The sequence below is a fragment of the Acyrthosiphon pisum genome, chromosome A1 (assembly GCF_005508785.2).
Source record: "Acyrthosiphon pisum isolate AL4f chromosome A1, pea_aphid_22Mar2018_4r6ur, whole genome shotgun sequence".
Classification (NCBI taxonomy): Eukaryota; Metazoa; Arthropoda; class Insecta; order Hemiptera; family Aphididae; genus Acyrthosiphon; species Acyrthosiphon pisum.
Window position 1 is genome coordinate 126,118,734 of NC_042494.1, and position 17,856 is coordinate 126,136,589.

Sequence of the window (17,856 nt, forward strand, 5' to 3'; positions counted from 1 at the left end):
TAAGGATTGAAAATTTAAAACAAGATTTCACGTAAATATTTAATTCTGTTACCAAAAATTCTAAGAAATACATAAGCACAGTTTATTTTTATAGTCATTTTAAGTTCGAATTTGGACGAAATTACATATTAAAAAACCTGGAATAACTATTTTAGTTATTTTGTTGTGGTTGTAAAATATTATTTGTGGGTACTTGAAACTTCTAAAGTATACTATTATATATCTATGATAGTACCACGGTTTATTGTTGATGTATAACGCGTTACCTAATGAATATTGTGATATGATTAATTTGAAAATTATTAATAATACTATAGATAAGTATGCCTATAATAATATGTAGGTATGTCTAATATCTAGACTGACAAACCGTCCCCGCTCAGAATCGTTTTTCTTATACAGTGATATTATATCATTGAATTCAAATTTAATACCATCCATTATACAGTGATCCACTTGTAACCTACTGTACAGCAGAGCAACATCCACTTACCCACCTCTTTTTAAATCAAAAAGTGGCATGTCATATGAAGCCAGTTTCCCCTATATAAAATCATACAGGTGTATTTTATTTATTTTATATATATACGCCGCGCCGATCGGCTTTTGACAATGGTATATATAAACATTATTAATAAGTTCAACGAGAACTCCTAAGAATAAAGATACTTTGATTAAAAAACTGCTATAACAATCTACCCAATTCCCATTGCTTTATACCTGTATGGCGACTTTGGTAATTGATATAAGATGTGGATAATACAAATATATAATAATATCGTCAATATCGATAGTGTTTTTACTTTCTTAATAGATACTTAAAAAATTTCGCAATTAATATTATATATGTATAATACAATATAATATCGATAGTAGGTATATTCTTTTACTGTATTTCAAACGATTGTCGAGTTACTATAATAAATGCAAAAGATTTCTTTGACACGACGACACTATAGTTCATTACATATGTGTCTGCCGTCTGGATAATTCGAAAAATCGAGTATGATAACGTACTCTTAAATTCCGAGACTATATAGAACCGAACCCGGTGAACATAATATAAATCATGTTAAAATAATTTAAAAAACAGCATCGGCAATATTTTGAAACACTATCACGTCTAGAACCCTATAATAATATAGTATGCTATATGCCTATATACTATATACAATAATTAGAGTGTAGGTACCTATACGTTTTAGTTGTGATCAATTAACACTCGTAATTATGTCAGTAGGTTTTGGTGTTAAGCTTTAAAAATAGTTAACTGTGCTAGTAATAAACTATAACACAAATACACAATTTTTCCTGAATACAAATTAATTTAATTTTTACAATGGTAATTTTTTTTATATTTACTTAATGACAATAATGACAATTTGCAGTATTTTGTATTTCATAATCTGAAGCAGATTATTAATTGGTGTTCTTACCACTCACTTATGAAAATACACATTTCAAGTAAATGTAAAATTAAATCGCAGTGCCAGTTGGTTGTATGGCATACAACGTAACAGTAACGAATATAATATTTTTTATAAACATTTTGATACGTAAATATCAATAATTTAGATTTCAGAAGTGGAGTGGAAAAAGATAGGCACCTCACGTAAACTGATATGTTCCTATATTATACTCAGTTAAAATGTTTATTTGATATGATATAAATATAAATCTATATAATATTATACATTTGTTGTGTTTATTTGGAGATGAAAAAGCTTATAGTTAGCGATATCACAGAGAAACGTAAACAAAGAGATTTTTTTCTCTAAAATGTAAAGTTCCATCATAAAAATATAAATAATAATATTATAATTCATTACTAGTCATGTAAAACCATTTTTTTTTTTGTTTTACAATAGGTAACAATTACGCTAACACCGGTTGACGTTGGAATAAAGAGCAACTCTGCACCAATATTAATAGTTTATCACTCTTTACGACAATCATATTATATATTTTAACCGTCGCAACAGGAGTACATTATAAATTGTAAACTCACCGCGCCGGCGAACGGTTCGCGGACCGCACCAAAACACATCGCGCACGTGCCCGGCGAGTCGTAATAATAACAATAAACGGCACGGCGGGTGGCGTCCCGCAGGAGTGCTGCTGCAGCTGCAGCTTGACGGCCGCCCGAGTTGTGCAGTAGTGTGAGGTTAGCCGATGTGGTATTCGGCTTGCTGGGCGGCGGTATGGCTCCGCCTGCAGGCACGTCGTCCATGTTGCGGTCCCGGCGCCGTGACGCCACCCTCAAGCCGAACCGGACTCTGGACAGGAGCGCCTCCCGGGGAATGCTGTACGAGAACGAGGAGCTCCGGTTGCGCACGATCAACATCAACGCCGAAGTAGAAAAAGGTACGTCGACTGAACGAGTCCGTCTTATATATTATGCTGAGTTGAATTATATAGTTGTAGCAGAGGTAGTAGCGGTAGTATGGTGATTGTAGTGGTAGTTGTAACTGGTAGTTCCGTAAGTTATTATAATATACCATAAATTCGTATACATTTGTATTGCAAATTTTGTAAATTGTTGTTATTAAACGACGGCAGCCCTGTGGGAGATCAAAGCAATGTCAGTTCTCCCAAGGGTCGGCAATGAATTCACGATAAAAAAATAAAGTACTGTTGTTGTAATAGTACTAGTTGTAGGGACGGAATCAAGGGGAGATTAGTGGGTTCATCCTCCACCATGGCCACTGGTATATATATATATATGTACTTAGTACTTACACATTATAATAATAATCATTGTATTTCTCAATTTTAGATCGGGAAACTTGCTTTTTTTAAAAACACTTTACAATGCTTAAATAATATGTACAATAATATGTGAAAAAAGCGGGAAGTGGATGTCGCTTTGCTGTACAGTAGGTTATAAGTGGGTCAATATATAATGGATTGTATTAAACTTGAATTCAATGATATAATATCATTGTATAAGAAAATCGAGTCTGAGTTTCAGATGGTTTATCAGTCTGGAATTTTTATATTTTTATTATTTATTATAGTCTTTAAATTGAATTAATATTATAATATTATAATTTTTTATTCGTTGCTACAGTGATAAGCAAAGCGTTAACTAGAAATTAAAATCCCATTTTAAGCGGTTTTTCGTAATTTGCCGGTAGTTTTCCCGTGGCATTAAATAACTATTGAGAAAATCGAAAAATAACCTCTCTAAAGTACTATATTGATCCAATTTTCTAAAAGATAAGATATGTTGAAATCTCCTGGTAGAAATTTTGTATACAGGATAAAAAAAAATTAAACACCAATATAAAACCACTATAGGTTCCTCGCTCCGCACAGAATCTAATAAGAGCCTTCGTGAATAATTGACTGACTGACTGTCAAAACAACGAGTAGGTAAGTATATAACTGTGTATGTAAGTAGTTGTGTTCACTGATGTTTGGGTATTTACAAAAATGTTAAAAAATAAGTTTGAGTAGGTAATTGATTATTTTTGGAAAGCATAATATATAAAGCACATATGACCGTCCCTGATGTAAAATGTATCTGGGTCTTTAAAAAAATAATCGACAAAAAATAGCAATTAAGAATATTATCGATTTCAACGAACGGTGAACTGCTATTATGTGATTAATAAAATATAAATAAAGATAAAAAAAATTATGTTAATGACAGGATAATATATATAGGCTACCAATCACCAATTTATGTTCTAGGAGGGCCACTCTAGGAATTTTGGAAGTATTCGGATTTCGGAGACACTAAAGTTGTCTATGTATGAACATGTTTATTAAAAAAAAAAGTAATGTTGAAATCAGAAAATTAAATTAAAGTTACCTAGGTAGTGAAAATCTCATTTAATTCACTGTGAAGAAAAGTAATTTAAAAAACAAATTTCCTGTCTGCGCGTGGGCCAGATAAAGTTTGTCCACGGGCCGCCATTTTCGTGTTCCATAACCGCGGATCGCGCGTTCGCGACAGTTGACACAATGTCAGAGCACTGTGAGTTGCATAACATAGTGCTTGCGAATAATTTATGTGGCACGGACGACAAAATAATACAATAAAAAATAATATTATGATATTATAATAATATGAACCGCAGCCGTTTGACAGAACCACGGTTGACGCAAATAATACACATAAACAAAAATAATTACAATTCATATTATTATTATTACGGGTGCGCTATAATAGCTATTTAGACGTGTGTAACATATATAGATAATAACATGCCATGATGGGACTATGCGCGAATCTGTGTCACTCGACGTTTGCGGCGGCTCAGCGTTCGGTCGATTGGTCGCGCGCGCTGCAAATGTACATATTATTAATATCATAATATATTATATTATTATATTAGTCTGAACCGCAAAAAATCGTGTGATCGTTTGCCAAATTACACATCATGTGTTCCTATATATTATAGCTGTGCAGTCTCGGGCAATGACATTTTCGCTTCCACCGCCGCTTACGAGCAATATCGTCGACAGCGACACGACGGTAATACCCCACCCCCGTCAAAAATTAAAATAATTAACATGCGAGCCAGGACCGTAGGCAGACATCATGGTCAGGGCTCAGAGGGAAGGCAATCATCATGCAATCGTCTACTTTTGCAGTCACTGGTGACGACGTGTGTGCCACGATCCACAGTCGAGGGACCCTGCAGGGGTAGCCTGGGAAAACGATTTCAGGCCAGGGGAATTGTATTCGTCTAGGCCATATTTCGTGACAATGTCTTCAAGTTACCCGTACCTGTACGCAATCTGGGAGCTACAAGTGAGCAGCTTTGGAAACTGAGCGCTATATATGGAAGCTTTAAAGGTTAAGACTCTCAAGGTGAGACTCTTGAGGGTGGTGTCTTTATGTAAATTAATTTATTATAGCCGCCAATCGTCCAGACGAATAGTATGCAGATGACAATATGCCTGGCCACCGAGGAATCTCTCAAGACTGAAATTGCCTTTGCACAAATAATAATTTTTGTCACGCCCATCGGTAATCCATGATGAACTGCTCTTGCGGCTCGATATATTCTATAGATTCACCAAACTGTGTCACACATATAACGGGAGAACAACACGGTATTAAGCCACTTGCCAGTTAGTGCTTGATATATAATATTACACAAAACGTATCGATACGTTCACGCACATTAATCTGACTAGGACGGTGAATTTTCCTACCGCTGTAACGTGTGGAGAAAAGACTATACTTAACGCTGGATGGGAGAAGGCACTTTTCCAACGCTTCAACCAACATCAAAAAATAAACTTTTGGTGAAGGCGTGACAAAAAAATATAATATAAACATGATTTAAAAAATGTGTCATACGCATAACCGTACCACCGATCAAATCCCTATACGAATATTATATCCTCGTAAAAATGTGATTTCGTGGGACGTTACGGTGAGGGTTAAGACACCCTCAGCCTGCAGAGACGTAATATCATCTTTCTTTAAAGTGGAAAAAACGTAACCAGCCCTTATAAAAAATCGAATTTCGTTCAAAAGTGATTTTTTTTGTCCCCTCCAATCGATTAAAAATATATTAAATATTACATGAATTTAGGTATTTTAAAAATGTTAACACTTAACTGCTTACTATGAACTAATTAAAAATGAGATACAAATACATAGTTTATGTGAAATTAATATGCAAAACAATACTTTCACAACTCAACTCATTCAATATTATTGTTTTCGGTTGTATATAGCTCCTAACGCATAAACATTATTATATTTTCTATACACCATTATTATATACGTACTTATACGCGATGCGCACATCAGACCCAAGAGTTCTACAGAAGTATAAATAATAATATATATATAATGGAATCAAGACAAACACGATAATATTGAATATAGAGGTGAAGATGGCTGTTAATAGTATTTATTTAAATGTTTAACCAATTCTGTCTCGGGTAAATCTACACTTGTTAAATTTAAATAGATTAAAAAATATATTTTAAATTTGTTAAAATCAATACTGATTAGTAAAGGTATAAATTATAATTATAATATTATTTCAATCATACAATAGTATACTACATATTATTATATTGTTTATTATACATTATTATGATCTGTCCCGTCAATATCGCTTTAATTATTACTTAATACATAATATAATATTTTAACTACATTAAATTGTTAATAATGCTTCACTCACCCACCTATGCCACAAACATATTGGGGTATATTGGCCTTCATAAAATGTACGTATCCTCTTGAAATAATGCTATAGTAATAATATGTATATTTTCATACTAAGACACACGCGGTAAGTTCAGTCTTCAAAAAAAAATTATATGAAATCACACAGAATATACAGACTTTTCAACGATTTCAATAAAAATAATACGAAGAAACCCTTGAATGTTGCAGGGTGGGTGCGATTCTGTTATATTCTTCGCCCTAAACATACTTTTTTCGTATAGACTAAAAAAAATAATATAATATAATATAATTCGGGGTCACCGGGTCGAACCAAATAATAAATGTACACAAAACACTGTAAAACTACGTGTTATTAAATTTATATAGCCCAAGAAAACATGAATAATAATAAAAATAAATAAATAAACATTAAATTATTATGAAAAATGAAAATTTATATTGCATGCATATACGGTCGTCAGTGTAACCGTCAGTAGGTAACCGACGAGTGACGACACAATAATAATAACAATAAATATTATACACTCCATGGAAATAAATGATTATACAGGATAATTCACCAAGTAAGCCCACATCTCTTTTTCTTTTTCAATAATACGTATGATTATTCAAAATCTGATTTTTGAAATTGATAAATATACTTAAGACTATACACTTTCAAATTCTTGAGATTTTTTATATTTAAAGAAGGACCCTGTGTAGGCACAAATTAATAGGTATAATATGTTCTTTAAGTGGCAACTTTATTAAAGTAACTTAAGTAATTAAAGTATACTATACTTGAAACTCATAATATGCGGCACTGCCCACTCTAACTTCATTCTTGACCGCGCGTCAACGAGTGAAGTAATTCTATATTATTTAATTATTTAATGAGACGGTTCTGTCTCGTTACATTATATACATGGAACAAAATTAATATGACGTACTTGATATTAAATAGGTATCATATATATTTTAAGACTTACAACAAATTTACAACAAATATTATACAGACATTATATATACAGATTACAGGTAATAGGTTTATAATAACAATATTATATACAACAGGAACAAAATAATATTTAGGTAACATATTATCTTTAAAATCGCCTCCCGATGGCTGAAAGAATCGGTCTACGCCTAATTTGTTTAGGGGCTGCAGTCCTTTGCAACAGGTCACCGCTGTTATCGGCTGATAATATGCCAACGTCCTCCGGTTCGTCAATCTACTGTCCAGCAGACATATTTTCGTCAACGTCGTTGACTTCGACCGGCCATGGACATATCGTCATCAAAGGCTGCGGGACAGAAGTACAGAACTCATCATTGTCGAAGCAATAATATCTTGGTCTGCTCAGCCGTTAAATCGAATCTCGTCGGCCGCAAAAAAGTTCGCGTAGACAGCAAGACTTTCAACAAACGTCGTATGGCCGTCGCTTTCAAGGATTTTGCTAATGCGTCCAAGAGGACGATTTTACCTGCAGACTTGACCATGTTCTTACGTCGTCTGTAAGACGTGTCTATAGCTACCGGACAAGGTTATACATTTGGACCTGCGTAGCCATCATTGATGTATTCAACGTCCTGGCTGTTGGCACGTTTTAACTTCATTTCGATTTAACTGCAAAAGAGACAAGAGTCATGTCGATTTTCTCTGCGTCAGCCTTGTCGCACACTTCCAAAGCCGCTGTGGTAACGTCGTTCCGTTGACTATCCATTGCAATTAATCAAACTTCTCGACACGTTAATATAATATTATAACGACACGAACAAATCGTAAATCAACCAAACCTATAGTAATAAATTGAACAGGCAACGAAGTATAATAATACTAACTGTCCCACCCGACGTTTTCCAGGCCAAAGATTTGTATTTTTAATAAATATATTTGTACAAAATGTATATACCATATTTCTTCTAATTATAATATTAATATAATATGTAACGAATTGCAACCGTTGAGATTGACAAAAAAATAATTCTTTTTTCGTATGTTAAAAAAAGTCATTTGTGAGCTACTCTTTATACTATCTACAGTATATATGAGTTGAAAATTCAATCTGTATACGCCTTCCAACTGGGTCTAATTGTGAATCTAAACCATTCAGGGACTCACTCAAAAACACACAAAAAATGTCTAGTGGTTTAGGAACAGTTCAATGACATACAGACAAACATTTATTTTTATATATAAGGACATAGATTGTTATTATATTCAGCCACCTAATTAATTTCACCAAGCAAAATTATCATACATTAAAATTTAAGACCTTCTCCGTGACTCGACCGATTTATTAGTGAAACCCGTATTAAAATAAGTAGAGTTCTTTTCGAGATATACTCGGACATACAAAAAAAGGGCAGTGTTTCTCTATTATATTATGCATGTTATATACATTAAAACCTTCCTCTTGAATCACTCTATCAATTATAAAAAAAACCGCATAAAATCCGTTGCACATTTTTAAAGATCTAAACATACAGATATAAAAAGGGACTTTGTTTTGTATTATGTTAAGAAGATACAGCCAACATAATATTATTAATAATGAAATATTTTATGAATATCTAACTTCATAACAATAATTTCCAAATTTTATTGATTATGACAACTTTTGTCAAAATTCTAACTTTAACTACTTATAAAAATCTATTGAGGTTTGGTGATTCTATTATAAATACAGAGAGCTCCATATCCCCAGCCCCCCCCTACTTTGGAATTTCGTAACAAAATTAACTCTATTCGTTTGTGCTTCGTTTGTGCTGGTTTGTGCTTTTAATCCCGTCGTTTGTGCTCAACTCCTTCCAAAGTCACTCAACTTTCAAAGTTTGGGGTTAAAATGTAATCCCAGCTACTCCCATTTGTCTTGCGAATCTAATCAAAACTGTCCACATAATCATTTTTACCTCTATGGTCTTTAGTCGTAAAAAATGTGGTTTGCCAGAAAAACCCATACACTTGTGGATTAGAAAATTATTTTTATTATTTTTAACTTTGCGTCATTTTAGGAAGTAAAAAAAATATTTGCGACTCAACAAATGGACTTACAGCCTAACACTAAAGATATAATTGTAATACAGGTGGTACTTTAAATACATTCTATATATATTTTGGAAAATCAAACTGATGTGGATTAGAAAAAAGTTTTTTTTATTATAACTGCATGATTTTCGAACGTTATAAAAACAATTCGGCTCAATCAATATCTATATTGATATATATATATCAATAATTATATTCAATAGCCAAATTTCATACCACATAAGGACATTTCCAACTAATTGTTGTACCTACCTGTTTTGTGTCATTTGCGGTGTTTTTATTACAAATAATTTATTTAAACATAATTTAACTCGATACCTATGCATTTTAATACTCTGATATAGTGATACATCACTAAAGATATAATTGTAAAATAGGTGGTCATTGAAACTTAAGTATAACCAATATATATATATAATATTTAAGACGATACGGAAATTTATTTTTTTACTAAGAATTGATCAGTCTAATATTATGGTTTTAATGATTATAATATTTGTTGGTATGTCTAGCCGCATAATATGATATTGTGACAATGCATGACAAAAGAATACCGCCATAAAATTTGAACCTTTAAAGGTATATATGTTCAAAAAATAGTAGGAAATATTTTTTTTACTTCCTAAAATGACGCAAAGTTAAAAATAATAAAAATAATTTTCTAATCCACAAGTGTATGGGTTTTTCTGGCAAACCACATTTTTTACGACTAAAGACCATAGAGGTAAAAATGATTATGTGGACCGTTTTGATTAGATTCGCAAGACAAATGGGAGTAGCTGGGATTACATTTTAACCCCAAACTTTGAAAGTTGAGTAACTTTGGAAGGAGTTGAGCACAAACGACGGGGTTAAAAGCACAAACCAGCACAAACAAAGCAAAAACGAATGGAATTAATTTTGTTTCAAAATTCCAAAGTGGTGGGAGGGGGGGGGGGCTGGTGACATGGAGCTAATACAGAGGTAGCGGCTGTATGACATAAGCGCCAAAATGAATATATTATAATATAAGTAGTTATTTAAAAATCGCTATAATTTTATAAAAAAAATGTCAGTAATAAATTATAATATGTACATACAAGTAATTAATATAAATTTAATAAATCGGTTGATTGCAATTTTATAAAAAAATTACTAACAATATATTTTATAACACAAAACTGCACACACAGACTTTTTTTTTCTTATTTCGGCGCTTATGTCTTCTACCGAAAAATATCTTGTACATTTAGAACAAGACTCACTGCTATAAGATTATATAATACATACAATAACTAATAACATACAAACCATACTAAGGTACAAAAGAAAAAAAGAAATGTTGATATTATAATATTTATTTGTGTACGTCGGTAAAGTTAGATTTCCGAAAACATCGTGGACTAAGGAAATATTATTATTTATGCTCGTACAGTACATTTTATCGTTGAAATAACACATTTTATATAAAAAAAATTTAGAATATATACAAGTACTAAAAAAATAAAATCAATCGACTGTAAAAAAAACATAGTTTCTCGCGTGGGTTGTTATTTGAATGAGCTGAAAACATATAGCATAGCAGCTGTTTTGGTGGACGATATTGCTTTTAACATTTGGTGGGACATTATTCGACTGAAAAAAACTATTTTTATTGAAAAAGTAAATCTGTAAAATAAAGTTTACATGAATAAATATTAACTTATTTAATACTGTTCAATGTTTCATTACTATTATTCATTAACATAGTCAACAACATTGGAAGTGACATAAAAATGGTTATTACTGTACAAAATAATATACAAAAAATATGTTTTTATGTATCAATATAATATTCAAAAAATAATATAAAATATTTATCTGTTATGCCCACATGTGTGATGTGTTGATTATTATTTTAAACTTTAAACTTTAGAAAAAACATAAAATTGTGCTTATAAATCTTTTTTTTACAGGCCAAAATTACATAAAAAAGCTACGTCGGGAAAACGAACAACTTAAGAGGGAGATATGGAATTTAAGAGAAGAATATGAACGGTTGGAAAATTACGTAAAAAGCCGAGAACAATCTGAAAACGAAGAGGTGAAGTTATACATTTACGAATTAAATAATATATCGAGAGTAGACAGTAGGACGAAATAATTAAATTATGTCCATTTAGTGATTTGATGCTCAATAAAAAGTAAAAAAAGATTTTTAATTAGTACCTGACTCAGATAAGTCCCACCATACGATACTAGTGTTACCTATAAATTGGATACTGTTTATAGTTATAATATTATACAAAATAAACCAATCGCCTATCAGAAACAATCGGTTAATTGACACATTTCAACATGGTCCAAAAGTGTTCCTAATAAGCGACTTTTACTGTATAGTGTAATATACTAACATTATAATAATGTTATGTATTACTTCCTACATTATGTTATATGTTTTTTATCTTTTATTACTTATAGATGATAATAAAAAATTGCAACTCTTTCTAATTTATATCAACTTTATTAATGAGGCTCAAAACAATAAAATATAATAAATTGCAGAGTGCAAGCACAACGAGAGCTCTACATAAAAAAAAGTGTTTACAGTTATAATAACGATTGTAATAATAATAATAATAATAATAATACTTAAATGTTACCAGTTTACTCTGATACAATATCAGTACAACGTATAGTTTATACAACAATAGGTTAGAACTTAGGACTCAGTTTTTCTCAAACTGTCCCACGATGGTCCCTCTGAGGAAGTGAAAAATGGTTGCGGACATCTTAACAAAAATAAAAATAAAAATAATACCAAATAAATAATAATAATTACATTTTTCAATATTTATACATCATAAGAGTTTTTGAGCCCCTTCAGGTATACTTACGGACTTCTAGGGGTTTCGTAGACAACAGTTTGGGAAACTGTTTGGTTATAGCAGTGAATAGTGATTTATGTATATATAATAAATGATTTTAGTTAATATAGTAAGTTATTAGTTGGTATAATAATTGTTATAATAATACAATATGATTGTGTAAGTTTTAAATGTTATTATAATTTATTATATGTCTTATTGAAAGTATAATCAAATATTAATATGGTAAATTATTATAATTAAGTTACATAAATTAAAGTATTAACTATACAATATTTCGGAGGGTTTGAACCCCCAAACCTCTCCATAATATATGGCCTTGGGTACATTTATGTATTTAAATATTCGATTTCATACAATATTAATCAAATTAAATTGGTAATTATAAATAAAAAAAAAAGTTTGGCACACTATATATATAGCTGTAGTACGTTATATTTTTAATTCTCATATAACTTATAATAAGATTTAAATAAACTAACTAACGATTTATATGAAGACAATAAACTATTAATATTATATTGAATTTTTGGAAAAAATAATAATAATATAATAATCTAAGTTTTTTTTTATATCACGTTCATATGGCTGTAGTATTAATTTTCATTATATAAAATAATTGTTATAATTATTTTAATCTTAATAAAATGTAATGTAATTATATCTACCAACTGCAATATAGTATACGACAACGGCGTATTTATGCCTTATGTTTGTATTAAATATAAGAAAGTAAGTATACATTAATTAAGATGAAATTACATAAAATTCTTTTATATTTCCTTACATAAAGACAACCTTTGGAATTCTCGTGAGAGCTTTTTATCATTATATTCGTTTTAGTTAATAGATCTTATTTCAAGCTCAAAGCTATCTTTCTGTTGGTTACACAAAGTTGATTTATGCCCCCATTATCTTCTTATACGAGTATTAAAATATATACGGCGGAGTCGTAATAATGTCTTTTAAACAGTGAATAGTAAGATTCAATTTACAATTCATTATTGAAATATACTACAATAGACAACATTATAGTTGTCGTGCTTCGTGAATTTAACACAAGTATAATAATCATATAAAAAAACAATACTTAATAAATGTCTAATTATGCCTGAAAAAGAAGCGCATAATAAAATATAAACATAAAAATGAGTGCCTTTTTTATGAATTTGTTTTTACTTGTATAGTTGTATAAGTAGTATTGAGCACACGATTTTCCTTTAACAACTAATACATTATTGCAGTAGGAGAAGACAATAATTCATCAACACGATAACTGAGAATTAACAATTTATGTTATTTGAAGTTGGCACATGGCAAGTATCTAGGTATACAGTACCTTTGCATGTGTGTAGGTACAATGGTTATTTGTATTTTATCGACTGTTATAAAAATGAGTAATGAATTCCAAAAAATATTTGTCTCAGATCATTATGATTTATGTACACTGGCAAAAATCCTATATATTTGTTTACATTATACAATATACATATACCTTTCATGCAATTAAAAAAAACTATCAAATTGTATAAATAAAGCTATTGATTCATAGTTTTAAATATAGATATGGGCCAATAGTCAATACCAACTAAATAATGTATTCGATATGGACAAACGAATAATCATTTTATTAAACTTTTGGTTTGTAATAAAAAAATGAACATAAACTTTTTAGAATTTAAAAATATAATACAAATATGACGTTGTACAAGAAGTATTTTTTTATTCCAAAATAATAAGGTTTATTTTGTAAATAAAAAATTGTCTGGCTAAAGCCAAGTTTTTAATTTGATTAATTTTGAAGGGGATATTAATGTAACAACTCGACTTGTCCATTAACTTTTTAATGCCAATACGCTTATTATTCTAATATTAATTATCAATTAACATACAGTTCCATAAAATAACAGTTACAGTTTTAAGTATTTTTTTTTTACATTTTTGCAACACTATTTGCGTAAAAAATAACATTGTAGCAGTTTATAGACTACGTACACTTGCAGGCGTAGGTATTGCTTTGCATCAATTTAATATCTATGTATAGGTATTATACCTATAAATACAATTTTGACGGACATTGAAGTATTTATAATTAATATAAATATAATATTATTACAATAGTTACTCGATTTTTAAATTATATTTCTTCGCATTCTAATAATATATTTGGATTTTATAATAATATATTGTGTAATAATATACAGGTATGGGTGCGCTATCTAACGGTTTGAGTAAGTATAATTATTTTTTCCCCCAAAGTTAACAATTGTATTTATAATGAAATTATAATATTATTGTCTATTGGGTTGCTGTTGAATTACGGAGTTACAAAAAACACGCATTATACCTTATTTCTGTGACCAGTTTTAGTGACGATCGACCATAATATAGGGATCGTAAACAACACCACAAAGGATGATTCACCATGCATGATCACCTCATTTTTCGTTAATAATGCAGTTATTCAAATTTTGATTTTTCTAATTTTTAACTATACTAAAAGATTATAATTTCAATCTTGAGATGTTTTTAATACTTAAAGATTGTCCTGTGCCCTGTGGAGATGCAAACTTCTGTTTTTCAAATGAGACCCCGTACTTTCTAATTTCTACTGTACATTATTTAGCACAAGCAAGTATAGAGCTATAGTTATTTAATTTTAGGTACAGGGACAGTAGGTCCATGATAACGGATTCGGAAGATATGGGGATTGGGGGGCTATGGTGATTCAAAAATGCTAGTAATTTATATTAATTTATCAAAATTTATATTTTTTAAAAATGGTCAAGTAGGTATGGATAACAAATACTAGATCCAGTACAAAATCAATTTTATATTTATGTATTCATTTTTAAGGAATATTATCCTTAACCCTTAGGATAAACTTTTTAATAACTAAGAAACTACTCGTTGAAATTCTGAATTTTAGGTAGGTACTTCAGATAAATTATCCACTAAATAATTTTCAACCCCATTTCTCGTTTGAAAAACAGAAGTTTGTAACGCCAAAAGCCACTGCTTAGTTAAGTAATACAACAATCTCTAGAATTTGAAAAAAATAGTCTTTAAGTACCTATGTATATTTAGAAATTCCAAAAATCAGAATTTGAATAATTGCATTATTAAACGAACAAATTGGGGCTAGCGTGCTTGGTGAATCAGCCTGTCTAATAATAATATTAATATGTAAAATGTTTTCAAGTCGTTAAAGCACTGCTCTCCTATATTATACATAAACTATAGAGACGCCTATAATGTGTATAATATACTGGTATGTAAAAGTCTGCACTCTGCAGCGTGCTGTTGGAAAACGTTTAAATAAAATACAAAATCCACTCGAAACGACGTCCCCTCCGGTTCGTCTATAAAATAGACTCTAGATTTTAATAAATACCGTGCACTAAATAACAATAATATTAAGACTGCGTTTTATTATGTCAGTCGAATGTTCGCGAGAGATGTACTCCTCAGGCACGTATCGCATATTATATTATGGTATTATACAGTGACTTGTGATCGCTTATTTTTTAATGTTTACAAGATTACGTTTACGTTACACGTTAAGTATAATCGCATAGGTTTTTACACAATATATGGACGTACAGAATAACGAACCTATACATTTGCTCACTGCCTATGGTTTATACCGCACCGTTACGCCAGATAACGAACCACGCTCGTGCACTGTACTGGACGAGAACTCACCACAGTGAAACATAAATTTCATGTAATTGGTACTATAATAATTATAATATAATAAAATATAATATACAAGTATAAGGTGTTATAGTATACTATCATTTTTATACATCAACCACATATTATTATAAAATAATTCACAGAACTTGTCTTATATTCAAGCCATGGGTACCTAGAAGTTGAGGCCGGAATTATATTCTTTTGCGTATTTTTTTTGTCTATTCAGTCAGTCAAAATCTTTACAAATCATGAAATGTGTAATTTTATGGCAAAAGTTTTTTTGCATATTTGAGAATATTTCAAGATAAAAATGATTTCATATAATATTGAATATTAGAGAATATATCGATTAATTTTAAAGATTTTCGATATTTTGTGTTGTAGTGGTGAAAATAATATAAATTATATGCCCGATAATAGTGATAAATATATACGTATTAGTCGTATACTCGTATTACATATTTATATACCAACGTATATACGAAAATTATACCCCATATTATAGTAATTTTATTTTCTGTAGATAACGATGAAAAATTGTCTTAATTAAAAATACATTATTAATCTAATTTAATTAAATAAATTAAATGTTACCTATTATATAAGTTTTTTTAAGCAGTTTTATTTTTTCTTACCTATATACCTATTTATATTAGTATTTTTTGTATTATGTACTTTATTCTTTTGTATATAAAGGTATATTTTTTGCATATTTTAGAATGATTTTTAAAGAATATTTTCAACTTTCTAAGAGAATATTAGCAACTTATTTTGGCTATTTTAAGAGAATATTATTCCGGCTCTATTGATAAGTTTAAGTATCAGTCGTAGGCGTGCGCAGACATTGCTTGCAGGTGGTGCATTTCATTTTTACTATTTATAGGTAGCTCTATTATTTTTGCCATCATCTAAAATGTTTTCCTAAACCTATAATATTAGAAATATTTGGTGCGATTTCACTTGAAATAATTTTTTACTTTATTTTGTATATTTTTCAAACAATGAGAACCTTAACACATATTATACAAGAATATAACCATCATTATTCATCATAAAAAAATAATAAAATAACCAATATCATTTATTAATAATTTATTTATAGTTATAACATAGGTCAGAGGATAATACAATTTAATAGGAACTAAAGTTCAAGACGACGTATGGCAGGAGTTAAGATTTTAAATTCTTCGATGATTTCTTCATAATCTAAATTTGTAGCCATTTCTTGTTCCACAAATATCATTAATAAACACTCAAGACGTTCTTGTAACATTTGATTCCTCAATTTATTCTTGACTAAACTTAATTTTGAAAACGCTCTTTCACAGCTACAACTAGTAACCGGAATTGTGAAAAAAAGTGATGGAGTTTTAAAAATGTTTGGGAAACTTTTAGATAAGTAATTTTTTTTTTAACTTGTCTAGCCAATTATGAATTACCATAGTAGAAGACCCCTGGTTAAAATCTGGTAGTGATTTCAAAATATTATACTCTCCTTCAATATCTAAGGCACTCAAATCAAATGTAGTTGAGAGTGTTATTATATCTGATTTACTCAGTTCAAAATTTATAAGATGACCAAATGCAGTGATAAGAGTCAATGTTTCCTGACTGAAACGTTCTTGAATTCCATTTAACAAATCATCCAAAACTACAAAATAAACAAAGTGTTTCATTTCACTCTTTTTGTCAGTGCTGATGTACTGTGTATTGCTGTCGTTAATTTTTTTTGATATTTTTCGTTTTTTAACACATGGAATTTCTATATTGTGTTCATTACAGACTTCTAAAACTTTTTTATACAAACTTGTGAAATAATTGTCATCAGATCTAAACTTGGTTAATGAATTTTTTAGACCATTTATTAATTGTACGGCAGTAAGAAGATCCAAATTTTGCGATTGTAAACTTGCACTTACAATACGTATTTAAACCATTATAGGTTTTATTGTTTTAAGATTGTTAATGAAAAAATAAAATGGAAACTCTTCATTTGATGAACAAGACCCTTTGCTTTAACTCTTACATTATCTATATCACACGTGCGATCTCAACACAACTTACCAACAATATTATGTTCTATGAATTTACCACGGTCCGCAATTATAGAAACTGAA

At 30.0% G+C, this 17,856-nt stretch overlaps 1 protein-coding gene across 3 annotated transcripts in view; it reads left to right on the top strand.

Annotated features, from left to right (window-relative positions):
- The window catches only part of LOC100164648, a 90,522-nt gene that overhangs the window by 32,677 nt on the left and 39,989 nt on the right, over positions 1-17,856 (top strand). For all 3 annotated transcript variants that reach the window (XM_001945374.5, XM_016804528.2, XM_016804530.2), the window contains exons 2-3: positions 1,869-2,364; positions 11,129-11,256. In XM_001945374.5, the coding sequence (XP_001945409.2) occupies positions 2,202-2,364; positions 11,129-11,256 (291 nt within the window). In that variant the 5' untranslated portion in view covers positions 1,869-2,201. The remainder of the gene's footprint in view (positions 1-1,868; positions 2,365-11,128; positions 11,257-17,856) is intronic.